Source organism: Phyllostomus discolor, chromosome 15, assembly GCF_004126475.2.
Source record: "Phyllostomus discolor isolate MPI-MPIP mPhyDis1 chromosome 15, mPhyDis1.pri.v3, whole genome shotgun sequence".
In the NCBI taxonomy this organism is placed as follows: Eukaryota; Metazoa; Chordata; class Mammalia; order Chiroptera; family Phyllostomidae; genus Phyllostomus; species Phyllostomus discolor.
Window position 1 is genome coordinate 5,079,471 of NC_040917.2, and position 13,104 is coordinate 5,092,574.

Consider the following 13,104-nt stretch of genomic DNA (forward strand, 5'->3'; position numbering starts at 1 on the left):
CCCTGGACCCCAGCCACTGCACCCCAACTCTTCCTTCTTTAGTCCTCACCCAAAGATGTGTTTGGCAATTTTAGAGAGAGAAAAAGTGGAGAGACAGACTAACTCAGTGGTTGCCTCCCATATGTGCATCAACCGGGGATCGAACCCCCAGCTCTTTGGTGTACGGGATGATGCTCCAACCAGATGAGCCACCCAGCCAGGGCCCAACCCTTTTATATTAGATCCATTTGAAGTGGGATTCTGCAAGGTGTTAGGACATCTTCCGCCTTTTAGAAATAAAAGTTAAAGACTTCAACCTGTTGTGAGCCACCAAGTCAGTGCCTCTGAGGCTTCAGAGAGTGAGTGTGGAGCCAATGGTTAAAGACTCCTTCGATAATATTTCTGTCTTCCATTTCCTTGTCTCGTTGCCCTGGTTTTTCGTTCATTTCTCTTGGTAATTATATTCATGTTGTTCACTAATTTAGAAGAGGGAAGACTGGGTGTAATAGATGAACAAATATCTTTCTGAAAACTGCATCCCATTTGTCTGTATCTGTTCTGAAGATCAAAGATGAGTGTGGTGACTCATTTTGTTGCTTTTCTTCAGAAACCATCCCCAAACCTGTGCCTAATAAGAGCGAATCACAAGAGGAGATGCTGCAGGTGTTTAATGTGGACACGCACACCAGCAAGCAGCTGCGGCATTTTAAATTCTTGTCAGCGTCCTTTATGTCCCAGCTCCTGGCTTCCAATCATTTTATCCGAAAGGTGATGTGTTCTTTCATTATGTTTGTGATACAATGATTTTGCTTTTTTAAAGGAACAGTACTTGAAACTAGGAGAAAGAGCTTGGCAAAGATCATGAAAACACGAGGCATGCCTTTTAAGATAATAGGAAAAATAGTGCAAATCACCGTGGAAAACCGTTTGGCATGGCCTGCTAAGGTTGTATTTCCATACCCTTGATGACTCAGAAACTCTGTCCTCAAGTGGCAGACACCCACAGAAATGCATGGCCCGTGCACCTGGAGATGTTTGGGAATGTTCACTGGAGCCCAGAACTGGCAACATCCGAGTGTCCACCAACAGCAGACTGACAAAGTGTCATCATAAAGGGACACACCTGGGTGAGCCTCAGTGACATACCACCTGACGGCCCTTAACAACATGACGCTGAGGGAAAGAGGGCAAACACAGACAATGCATCCTCTGGTTCTAGTTCAAAAGCAGCGAGACACCTGCGTGGGTTAGAAAGGAAGGGCGGAGTTTGTGGGGGGCAGGAGGGTTCTGAGGCTCCATGACATGCCGCTCCTCGCCTGAAGGAGTGAGCTCTGTGCGTGGGACTTGCACACCTTTCTGTGTGTGTGTGAAACTTCAAACAGTGAGCGAAAGGAGGAGACACAGAAACAAAATGAGGGACTAAAGAACCTGCAAGAGGAAGGAGGATGGTGACCAGGAACACTGGGCAGCTCCGCGGACTTCTGAGTTACGTGCTGCTGTTACCTCCTGAGCAGATCGCAGGGGATCAGCGGGACTGGGCATGCGCCCAGGCACACCACGTGTCTGGGAGAGAGGGCACATGCATTACACAGCAGTGGGGGAGAGACCCCTCCGACCACCACAGCTGGCACAATTTATTATCCACGTGGGAAAAAAGACAATGTCACAATGTAAAGAAAGGACAGTTTTACACAGACTAAAAACTTCAGTGTGAAAAGGAATACTTAGAACTGTGAGAAGAAAATTGGGGGATATCACTGTGGCCAGAGAGTGGAGAAGGATTTCTTAAAAGCTTCAACTCAACAGAGAGCCACCATAAACACAATGAAGTGAAAGCCACTGAGAGAGGATCACTGTGTTAAATCCGAAAGCATCAGTTTCCTTTAGAACGACTGGCAGAGCATGTGCATTCACCGAGGAGGACTCTCACAGGGCCAGTAAAGGCAGGAAAAAGCCACCTTCCTGGTAAAAAGAGCACAGTAGGTTAAACGAGATGCCCCTGTGACATCCTGTTCATAGCAGGAGGTGGCAAGGCTGTGGGGACACAGGCGTTTCTGTGCACAGAGCTGGGTTCTGTGCATCGTGAAAGCGTGGCCAGGTCCAGCCAAGTGGCAGGTGCTCAGTCCCTTTCTTGGGCGTGTACACTACAAAACCTCGTCTAGATGCTAAGGGAGACAAAAGCGCTCTTGTGTAGCATTGTTACTGAGAGAAACGACATAAGCTAAATGTCTGCCAACAGCTGAATGAATAAAAAAGTCGTGTATACAGAGGATACCTCATGTATTTAAAGCAAGTGAACGAGAGCAGCCCAGGTCCCGTAGACAGGTCTCAGAAATCCAGTGTGACCAGAAGAGTGTGTTGTGGGCAGCAGACTCAGGTTTGTGGGGACAGCGGGCTAGGGAGCCGTCCACAGGGGACCACAGCTGCACCCATAACAGGTAATCTTAAAATTGGGGGAGCTAAAGAAAGATTGGCATTTTGCAATGGGTAGGTATCAATAAATGATGATTGCTTGGTACACTTTTTTGATCTTTATCATAGTTTACAAATATTACAGATACTTACAGAATATAATTAATGAGTTGTAATATAGTAAGGAAATTGGGTTATTACAGTATGATGGGAGATCTGAGTCTGATTAAATTATAACATCAGAAGTCAGTACCATGGGAAGTGTGACTTGAGTAGTGTTAGAGCACAGGTGGCCGAATCCGGCCTACCACCTTGTTTATCCGGCCCGGCACGTTATTTATGCCCAGCGGCAGTGCCTAGCTCCTTGCCCCTGGTTAAGGAGTAGTTACATTTACACAGTCCTCAAATTACATTCGGCCCTATGAAGGCAACCACGAGGCCGATGTGGCCCCCCATGAAAATGAGTTTGATGCCCCTATGTTAGCAGTTTCGTTGCGCCCACTTCAAATGATTTTCTGTTACCAGCTTCCATACTGTTCTAATGATGCGTTCTTTACAAATTAGGTGGTTGAAAGTGGTGGCCCTCAAGCTTTAAAAGGCCTTGAACAGAGGTACGTTACTTTTCTCTTTTCTCTTTACAATTCCTATTTGGAAATAACTTTAAACTTGTCCGGAAGCTGGGAGCAGAGCACCCAGCACGCTCAGGAGCCTCCTGTGTTTCAGGCTGCTGGAAGCAGTCCTCGGCTACATCAATGCTGTCGCGCAGTCCGTGGAGAAGAACTCGGACCAGCTCACTGGGAAGTTCTGGCGAGCGCTCCTCAGCAAAGCTTATGACGTGCTGGACAAGGTAGGTCTGGCTTCTCCCCGTGTTCTGTGTTCATTGCTGTGTTTATGTCATTGTGAAATGATTTAGCACAGCTTTACTTTAAGAATAAACTTAGCCATGGCTTCTCTTCAGATAATGCAGCTCAGATCTTTCTTGGAAAAGAGTCCCCTGATGACCAGAAATAAATTGGTTGGGAGGACAGTTGTCTCCCTATCGAGTATGTGAGCATGTGCCTCAATCAAGACCACGCTCATGCTATTCAGTCATGTAATACAACGTAATGTTCCACTTGATTCAAGTAGAATGAGAGGAAAGTGCCTGCCAGGGGAGTCTGTGGTCTCTGAGAGGTATCGCTGGCCTTGACACCAGGACCACAGCTCCAAGCCTGCCAGAAGCGCTTGGCTGCACAGCCCCCAGCCGGTCCCTCAGTCTGACCGCCAGTTCTTTTTCTGTGGGTTTTTGTTTGTTTGTTTGTTTGTTTGTTTTTTCCAGTAAATGGGATTAGTAATGCCTACCTGAAAGGTTAGTGTAAGAAATAAATAAGAAAGTGTATTTGAAAATGCATGGCACCTAGCAGGTATACGGTGAACAGAAGTCTGTCAATTTGAGTCGATCGTCCTGTTTTCCTAATTTCTGCCATTGTTAATGCAACGCTGCTCTCTAGGTCAATGCCTTGCTGCCCACAGAAACATTCATTCCCGTGATGAGAGGGCTGCTGGACAACCCGCTGCCGTCTGTGCGCCGGAAAGCGATGGATCTGTTGAACAACAAGCTCCAGCAGAAGGTGTCCTGGAAGAAGAAGACCGTAAGTGCAGGCGGAACGTCAGACCCCTTCGCCTTCTGCGCTCCATCAGAGAGCTGCGTTACCTGCCTTCAGTTTCTCCGTGGTCCCCTCTGAATAGCAGATTGTTACCTGCATATAGTGCTGTGATACGAGTGTTTTCAATGGGATAGAATACTAACTGGAGTGTGTATGTGTTTTCTAAGAGCTCTTAGAATGGAATTCCAGCCCTAATGGAATTCTCGTGTAATGTGGACCGTGGTGTGCCTTAGTTGGCTGGGGTAGCTCTAATGCACTCTTGGTCCAAACCGGTAGGCATTTTGTAGGAACCAGAAACTGGTCACGAGCACACGCATTGGCTTAGTGGCCAGCCCGTCATTTGGAGATGGTTACCGGTGTGTGATCCAGTGGCTTGGGACCTCTCAGCCCGGCCCCCCTTTAGGCGGCCTCAAGCAGGAGCAGTGGAAAGTGGACTAACAGTGTGTTTGCGGCTTTAATCATTTTGGCAATTTTGGCTGTCCTCTTCAGGTTTACCATTTCCTAAACCTGGTTCCAGTCCTCCTGGCCATTGTGCAGCGTAAAAAAAAGGGGGCAGAAGAGCAAGCAGTAAACAGACAGACGGCTTTGTTTACACTGAAGCTTTTATGCAAGAATTTTGGTGCAGAAAACCCAGAGCCTTTTGTCCCGGTGCTGAACACTGCGGTGAGGCTGATCGCCCCGGAAAAGAAGGATGAGAAGAACGTCTTGGGCAGCGCGCTGCTGTGCGTGGCGGAGGTGGCCTCCACCCTGGGGGCCCTGGCCATCCCCCAGCTCCCCAGGTATGCGGGACAGGCAGGAGCCCTCACACGGGGGTTCTGGTGCAGACTGGAAGAGAACTCCTGAGTGACTTTGTGGCCCCTAAGTGGAAGGCATATAAAATTAGACTTGCTAAAGGATGGGTCTTCAAACGCAAAAGCACAGTGTCCTCCCTCACCTTTTTGATGTCCCTTGTCCCCAGTTTTCGTTCCCTGCTGACCAGCTATAAATTGGGAGCTGCAGGTGAAGCTGCTCTGGTTGGGCCCTACTGTGGGGTACAAGAGAGGTGCCACTGGCTCTCTCTGGGGCCCTGGCAGTGACTGGCTGTGCAGCCTTGCAGGTCACTTTGCTCTTGCTCTGCTCTCTCTCAACCCAAGACAGTGCCCTCCTGGTGGGATTCCGTGGGACAGAGCTCAGAAGGCTCTTTGCACAGTGCCTGACACAGAGCAAGTGCTGGGTCAGTGCTGCTGGCACTGGGAGACCTGTAGATGGTTCTCTGTAGGCGCTGACATGCACAGGAAATGCCGTGGGGCCCCAGGGTTGGACTTTTTGTAACGAGTGGTACTCCACTCTCCACTCTGTTCCTGCTCAGTGTTACTCAGACCTTGCTCTTTGTTTCTAGCCTGATGCCTTCGCTGCTGACGACGATGAAAAACACCAGCGAGCTGGTCTCAGGCGAGGTCTATCTGCTGAGCGCATTGGCAGCTCTGCAGAAGGTGGTGGAGACGCTCCCCCACTTCATCAGCCCCTACCTCGAAGGCGTTCTGTCACAGGTGAGCCACCGTGACCACAGCACGCTCTTCGGGGTAGCAGGAGAAAGGGGGAAATTACAAACTGAATGCTTTTATTTATTCTTTACATTTTTGGTTTCTGTGTGGCAGGAAGAGTTTCATTTCTGAAAGAAGTGCTTCTCATCCCTAAATGTGTGCTTGTTTTCTCGTCACTTCGTCATTTCTCCTGCTTACCCCAGACACTGATGTGGTGTTACTTTGTCACGTATACAGTGTCTCTTGCATTTGCACAATGTAGTTACTCTTTTTCTCCTGTGAGATATTGGGGTCAAGCTGGCAGAGCTGCCTTTATTACTTCTTGTAGGAATTGGTGAAACTGGCCGTGTGTTCCCAGTGCTGGAAGGTGCTGTGCTGAAGGGCAAGGGCCACATGCAGACAGTGCGGGCAGGTGGTGTTTTCAGGGGGAAACACCTGAGCAGGGCCCCTCGGGCTGTCCTGTTGAGCACTCGCTGTTCATGAGGTTGGGGGCCCTCACTGCCTTGATGCGAAGCTCTTAACCAACCCACAGAGGCTGCAGACTGCTTGAAGCTCGCAGAGAGGCTCCTCTGCCTCTGGGGAGCTCTCGGGCTGTGTTAGCAAGGAAGGACTTGACTCCTCACGTGGTCTCTGGATTCCTGTCCTCTGGGAACATCCGCGTCTGGAGCTCTGTGTCCTCGCACCTTTGATTCCCCCTCTCTGCACCCTGACGCCCAGTTGGGGAAGTAGCATCTGTCCGTTGTCACCTGCAGATGTGCAGGGCTGGCTTGGAGAGGAACCCCTGTGATCGTACCTGCACCGAGCCCTTCTCGGTCACTAGCGTTTGGGCTGCCTTCCCACCGCAGCACTGATGTTCCTGTGAGTGGGTCAGACATTGATCCCAGACCCCCGTAGAGGCCTTGATCGCTGTTCTCATGTTTCTGCAGGTGATTCATTTGGAGAAAATCACGAGTGAAATGGGTGCAGCCTCCCAGGCTAATGTCCGCCTCATGTCCCTTAAAAAGACGCTGGCCACCACTTTATCACCCCGCGTCCTGCTACCAGCCATCAACAAAACATACAAGCAAATCCAGAAGCACTGGCAGGTTAGGGTCCATTGGGTAGTAGATTTGGGGGAAGGGAGGTATGGCACTGAAACTCTTACTTTCACTCAGTGAACTCTGGCTGTTAAACACTGGCGGGTCTCTCTGCTGTGTTATTGCAGAACCACATGGGCCCGTTCATGAGCATCCTTCAAGAGCACATTGGGGTCATGAAGAAGGAGGAGCTTGCCTTCCACCAGTCTCAGCTCACCACATTTTTCTTGGAGGCCTTAGACTTCCGAGCACAGCACCCTGAGGTCAGCTTATTCCTCCAAATCCTAAAAACTGGGTGTGTGACCAAAATTACTCAGAGCTAGAAGTCAGAGCTCCACCTATTGAGTCACCCCTTTCGTTTTCAGAGTGATCTGGAAGAAGTTGGAAAAACAGAAAGTTGCATCATTGAGTGCCTGGTAGCTATGGTTGTAAAACTTTCTGAAGTCACGTTCAGACCCCTGTTTTTCAAGGTAAGCTGCCTTCCTCCACGTCTCCTTTGCTCTCACGTGAGCAACCAGATGTGTGGGACAAAGTCCTGTGACTTTATCTTTGCAGCTGTTTGACTGGGCTAAGACAGAGGACGCCCCAAAGGACAGGCTGCTGACCTTTTACAACTTGGCGGACTGCATTGCTGAAAAACTGAAAGGGCTGTTTACTCTGTTTGCTGGCCACTTAGTGAAGCCTTTCGCTGACACCTTGAACCAGGTGAACATCTCCAAAACAGGTTGGTAGCTGACTCCAGTGCAGATGACACCTTGCTCCGTGGGCCTTCCCCAAGGCCCAGAAGTGCAGTGAGTGTGATGGGGTGTGGGTTCCATTCTGCAGTGGGCTCTCAGGCTCTGGGGGTCTATGGCAGCACAGTGAGAGCAGTCGTGAGGTCATTGCCTCGCTGGGGGAAAGAACAAAGTGGGCACCGCCCCGAGTTACTGCACGTGCCTTCCACACATTCAAACTGAGACTGCCATACTGGCGCCGATAAGCCATGCAGGTGACACACTTGTCACTGAAGTAGCCAGACTGAGGGCTTCTCGGCCGAGCCCGAGACTGAGCTCTGAAGGACTCACTCGTCTGAGAGGCCGTCCGCTCCGTGTTCCGCCTTCTTCCTGAGCCTGCGTCCTAGATCAGTGTACACTTTGGAGGTTCGGTTGTGAAATAATTCTTTTTATTCATGTTTACTCTCCCCCGTCTTACAGATGAAGCGTTTTTTGACTCTGAAAAGGACCCTGAAAAGTGCTGCTTGCTCTTACAGTTCATTTTGGACTGTTTATATAAAATTTTCCTTTTTGACACCCAGCATTTCTTAAGTAAAGAGAGAGCGGAAGCCTTGATGACGCCTCTGGTGGATCAGGTAAGGAGACAAATTCGGTTAGATGAGGAGCCGTCACTGTTAGGCTTCTGTAGGTTTTAGGCCTGCTAGACTGACTGTGGGATTATTCCCCCCTCCCCTGCTTTACCCCCTCTGGGTGTTTCTTATTTTACAAAAATTTTATTTCAAAATCGATTTCTCGTTTTTTGTGGGTTTACATTTGAACTTTTCAAATGAAAGGCACAATGTAAAGTCTAGTGGTTAAGTTTTTAATTTTTTAGAACTGGTTCCATCAAGAATGTTTGAGGGTGTGGCCGCCCTGGAAGAACAGCTCCCAGAGGATCTGCTGGAGGGAGGGGCCACCGAGGGCTGAGGGCGTCCCTATGAGCGCCACTGCATGGGGAGAACATTAGAATGGGACTGGTTTTTGAGTCTGCTAGTGTCATGAAGGATGCTGGAAACTTTTTAAAAAGATTTTATTTATTTTTAGAGAGAGGGGAAGGGAGAGAGAATGAGAGGAACAGAAATATCAGTGTGTGGGTTGGTTGGCTCTCACGTGGTCCCCACTGGGGACCTGACCCGCAACCCTGGCATGTGTCCTGACTGGGAATGGAACCCACGACCCTTTGGTTCACAACCCGCACTCAATCCACTGAGCTCCACCAGCCAGGGCTGGAACAGTATTTATACACTGGGTGTATTTTCAAGCAGAAATCAGCCCTGTTGCTCAGAGTCCATTTCTCACTCTTAATAGCTGGAGAACGAGCTGGGAGGAGAAGAGAAGTTCCAGGAACGGGTGACAAAGCACCTGATTCCGTGCATCTCCCAGTTCTCCGTGGCCATGGCCGATGACTCTCTTTGGAAACCACTCAACTACCAGATTCTGCTGAAGACCAGAGACTCCTCACCCAAGGTTAGCAGCTGCGGGTGTCCAACACTGGCGCCTAAACAGCCATGCCACTGTTACGGCCGTGCAACCGTGGTAACTAGAGGGACAGACCGGGCTGCTGGTTTGACAGGACCAGAGTCCGGGCTGTGGTAGACAGATGTCTGCACCTGAGGTTTCGGGTTTTACTTCCAGGTCGTTCATGAACGGCAGCAGTCCTTTCCCTGGTGTGTGTGCCACAGGCACTCAGACACTTTCTAAATGTGGGCTTTGAAAGCTCGGAAAGACTTAAAGTGCTTCCTCGTGCTTTTTTAGCTCCTCTGGGTGTCCCTGTGCCCCCGAGACAAGAGCTCTGAGCTAATCCCCTGATGTTCCTCTGAGGGAGGGTGGTGTCTTGTGTCCCCCATGCCTCAGGCTTAGGGTTCCTGGCAGTAACAGAGGGGGCAGGGCTGCTGACACCCACTGACCAGCGGAGGTTCGGAGGGGCGGGGCTCCACACTGAATCTCCACGTCTCCCAACTAGTTGTCCTCCCAGTGGAGAAGTCAGACCAAAGCAGAATTTATTATTTACTTATTAGGAAATGAGAACAATCAGACTATTTGGGCAAAACCCCAAATTCTAAATTATAACTTCTTACAAAATTGCATTAAATTCATTATGTTTTGATTGCACAATATCAAGAAAATCCCAATTGAACATACCTAGTTCCACATGTTTTTTGAATAACTCACTTTGCTGTATCCAGATATTCCTTAAATTATCCAAAATCAGAACACTAGCACACTCTTGCACTCTGTGAGTCACTGACACAACCACACAGCTGTGTGTGTTCCTTGTCACAGTCAGGTCGTGAGAACCACCCAAACTTGATGCGACACAAAGGGTATGTTTTTCGTTCAGTGCCGAGATGAGAGCATGACCCGGCCCCGCCCCTCACACAACTGCAGGAAACCCCGTCAGGGCTCCAGGGCAGGCGCTCCTGGCATGGCTGGGGACGCTGTCCCGCCAGCACGGCATCCACTGTCAGCCAGTCAAGCCGGAGCACTCCGGGGCGGTCAGGTTGGATGGCACATTTGAGTTTCTGCGTGGCATTTTACTCCTTGTTTTTCAAAGGAAAATGGTCTAAAACGCCTTCGAGGTAAAGGCCTGTGGTGCTGGAACACAGGTCAGGTTGCCTGTGGTGCGGACAGGTCCCAACCTGTGAAGTGAGCTGCTCTCCTAAGGTGAACGTCAAGTGGCTGTAAACTGAAATAAACTTACATGAAAGAACAGTTTAAAAAGACCTTGTCTCGAGTTACATATTAAAGTGATGAGTAAAGCAGTGCGTGTATGCCAACCTTCACCTTGTAATGCCCTCAGGTTCGATTTGCTGCCCTGATCACCGTGCTAGCGCTGGCTGAGACGCTGAAGGAGAATTACATCGTCCTGCTACCAGAGTCCATTCCTTTCCTAGCTGAACTGATGGAAGGTACCTGTCTGGGAATTAGTAATCGCAGTGGAGTTCCGTGAAAATGTGCCCAGTCTTAGTGCAAATGTGGGTACAGTGTGATTAGCCCTGGGCTCAGGACCTCTGCCTGCTCCCGGTGCAGACTGCAATGGTGGGGGCTGAATTCCCGTCTGGAATAGGGGTGGGGGGAAGGTGTTCGGAATGACCTTTCCTTCCCCTTCACCTCACATGTGAATAACTTGGTCCGCAGGTGCAGGGTTCTTAGGACAAACTGTCCAGGGCCCTTGGGGCTGCACAGAATTAGCTCCATGTTAACAACGGCCAGCGTCCACTCAGTGCTGTGAAGGGATGGCCCTACTGTCCTCAGCACGGGATGCGCCACTCCGTGTTTTACACAGGAAGGACCTGGAGGCCTTAAGGGGATTTAAGTAATTCAGTAAACTAAGAATGAGTGTGGCTGCTGGATGTGGGTGGAAGTCCAGGTGTGTGCAGCACGCACGTGCACGTAGTGAGAAACGGTGGTCGGTCTGACTGTGAGGAGTAAGCAGGGTGGTAGAGGCAGGTAGGCCGACACTTCTGTGCTCGCGATCCTCTGCTTGCCCTGTAGAGTGCGGTGACCTTTGTTTCTTAAACCTGGAGCGTGGCATCACTAGGAACTGGGAACTGTCGTGTTGGTGCCTCTGTTTTGGGGTTCTCTCTTACTCAGCTTCCAAATCTAAGGCAGGAGGAATGGGGAGACTTCCTGGGTGCCCTCTGCTTCTTTGATGTGCTTCCCTCTGTCTTCTGACGGAGTGCCAGAGGTGGGACACGTATGGAGGCAGGCGGGTGGGGATGGAGGCAGGAAGACTGACTCATCTTACCCCGACTTTCAGACGAATGTGAGGAAGTGGAACGTCAGTGCCAGAAGACGGTGCAGCGCCTGGAAGCCGTGCTGGGGGAGCCGCTGCAGAGCTACTTCTAGAGCCGTGGCGGCGTCTTGCTGTTTCCTACTCTGTCCAGAGTTCGTGTTTATATTTTTATTCTGGGGTGTTTAGTACCATGTTTCTTTTGGTGCTTTAACACCCACATGGACTTTACAAAATTCCTGCCTCGTCTGTACTTCCATTCAGCCCCTCCTAACATCTGGATGGCACTGCAGAGAGTAAACGATAGCGGTGGTTTGATACGGGCGGCCCCCGACGGTGGTGGCGTCCCAGACGTGTTCGATGTCAGCACCCGAAGCTGACGGGGCCCCGCTCAGACTGTGAAGTCCTGACCGTTCTGTGCAGGAATGGCTTGTGCACGTGGTGTCCACGTCAGAGATCGCACTCCAAGTAGTGAATGGCCTTTACTTTGAGAAAATGAATTATTGAGCCTTCAACAAGAATGCTTTTGAATGCAAAGCCATTTGGATTTTTACATTTCATTCTGGGCAGAAACACCAGCCTTGACATCTGTGCGCCCCTGGAGGGCAGCAGTTCTACGGTGTACATCTGACTCAGGACTAGTCTCCTTTGTCCTCCCTTCAGCCTGTGCGGGTGCTGGAGACCGGGCTGCCTCAAGACCTTGGTCCTGGTCGGGGTTGCAAAGGACAAAGGATTCTGAAAATGACTGGGCAGCAGCACTGTCAGCCTGCCACTGGGCAGAGGTAGTGGGAAAGTGGTTCTGGTGCCTTCTCTACCCCCACGCTCCCCCGCCTCCAGCCTCCCTTCAGTCCTGTGGCAGGTAGTGCTGCACCCATCGGCCAGCTGTGCAGGTGAAGACTCGCCGCTGGGACAGGGGGAGGAACAGAGGCTTCTGGGCGTCCTCTCCACAGAGCGGCCCCGAGGTCAGCAGGGCTGCCAGTCCCATGTCACAGCTAGAGAAACTGATGGTCCTCGAGGAGGAAGGTGCCAGCGGTTCCCAAACTGGGCATGTCATGCTCTGCACCCAGGATCCAGAGGGCCGAGGAGAGGGGGCCCCAGGCCTCCGTCACGGTGACAACGGGAAGGATCCCCATGTCCCAGATCCCAGCACTGTCATTGCCCCTGTGGTGACTCTACACCTGCCCCCTGCTCTGGACTTGTCCCCACCCAAACGTGACTCCTGTCCCTCCTCCATCAGCACCATGGTATCTGTAGATTAGGGACCATCAGGGCTGAGGCAGCGGGGAGAGACGACAGATTCATTCCTTCGTGCCACCCTCTCAGCAAGGACCACAGAGGGTCTGGGATCAGGAGAGCCAGCGCTGTCCAGGGCACCACACAGGCAAGGCCCCCACGGCACAGGGTGCCGACAATTTTAGGAAATGGGGGGAGGACGGACAAGATGGTTGTTCCTGTGGAGGGATTCGGACAGGAGGAAAGAGGTTCCCCGCTGCCTCTCCCACCACCACCTGGAGGCCAGGTCACCTGCGTTTGCTGACCCCTTCAGCTGTGAGATGGGCCGACGCCCACCCACCCACGTCGTGCTGAGGTGTCTTCTCAATGAAGAAGGGTTCATGAGAGAGGGAGGCTGTGCAGGTCACACACAGTTCTTGTGAGGGTCACCACCTGTTTTATGGACACGGGACAGGAACTGGCAGAGAGGAAATGAAGAGTTGCTCCAGGTGTCCAGAGAACCAGAAACATGGCGTGCTTGGCTCATGCAGGGGGTGGTGTCGGGTGAAATTACAGTGTGGTTTCCCCAGAGGTGGGGATTAACTCACTGGGGTGCCGGCTTTGGACAGAAATCAGTGGTGTCGTCATCAGCCCGGGGGAGGATGTGAGGGCCCACCCCTGGGCTGCTCTCGGGGAAGGGGTGGGGACCAGCCTGTAAAGGTGGCCCTGGGCGCTGCTGTGGTCTGAGCTCACTGTGGCCGTCTCCCAGAG

The 13,104-nt window shown here is 51.2% G+C and overlaps 1 protein-coding gene across 1 annotated transcript in view; it reads left to right on the forward strand.

The window, feature by feature from the left end:
• HEATR1 (HEAT repeat containing 1) overlaps nt 1-12,593 on the forward strand; it is a 49,952-nt gene extending 37,359 nt beyond the window's left edge. The window contains exons 32-45 of the mRNA XM_028531162.2: nt 587-747; nt 2,956-3,002; nt 3,115-3,238; nt 3,882-4,022; nt 4,527-4,816; nt 5,416-5,566; nt 6,487-6,645; nt 6,765-6,899; nt 7,002-7,106; nt 7,192-7,360; nt 7,830-7,984; nt 8,697-8,855; nt 10,189-10,297; nt 11,149-12,593. Coding sequence (XP_028386963.1) covers nt 587-747; nt 2,956-3,002; nt 3,115-3,238; nt 3,882-4,022; nt 4,527-4,816; nt 5,416-5,566; nt 6,487-6,645; nt 6,765-6,899; nt 7,002-7,106; nt 7,192-7,360; nt 7,830-7,984; nt 8,697-8,855; nt 10,189-10,297; nt 11,149-11,237 — 1,994 coding nt within the window. The 3' untranslated portion in view covers nt 11,238-12,593. The remainder of the gene's footprint in view (nt 1-586; nt 748-2,955; nt 3,003-3,114; nt 3,239-3,881; nt 4,023-4,526; nt 4,817-5,415; nt 5,567-6,486; nt 6,646-6,764; nt 6,900-7,001; nt 7,107-7,191; nt 7,361-7,829; nt 7,985-8,696; nt 8,856-10,188; nt 10,298-11,148) is intronic.
• The last annotated feature ends 511 nt before the right edge of the window (nt 12,594-13,104 follow it).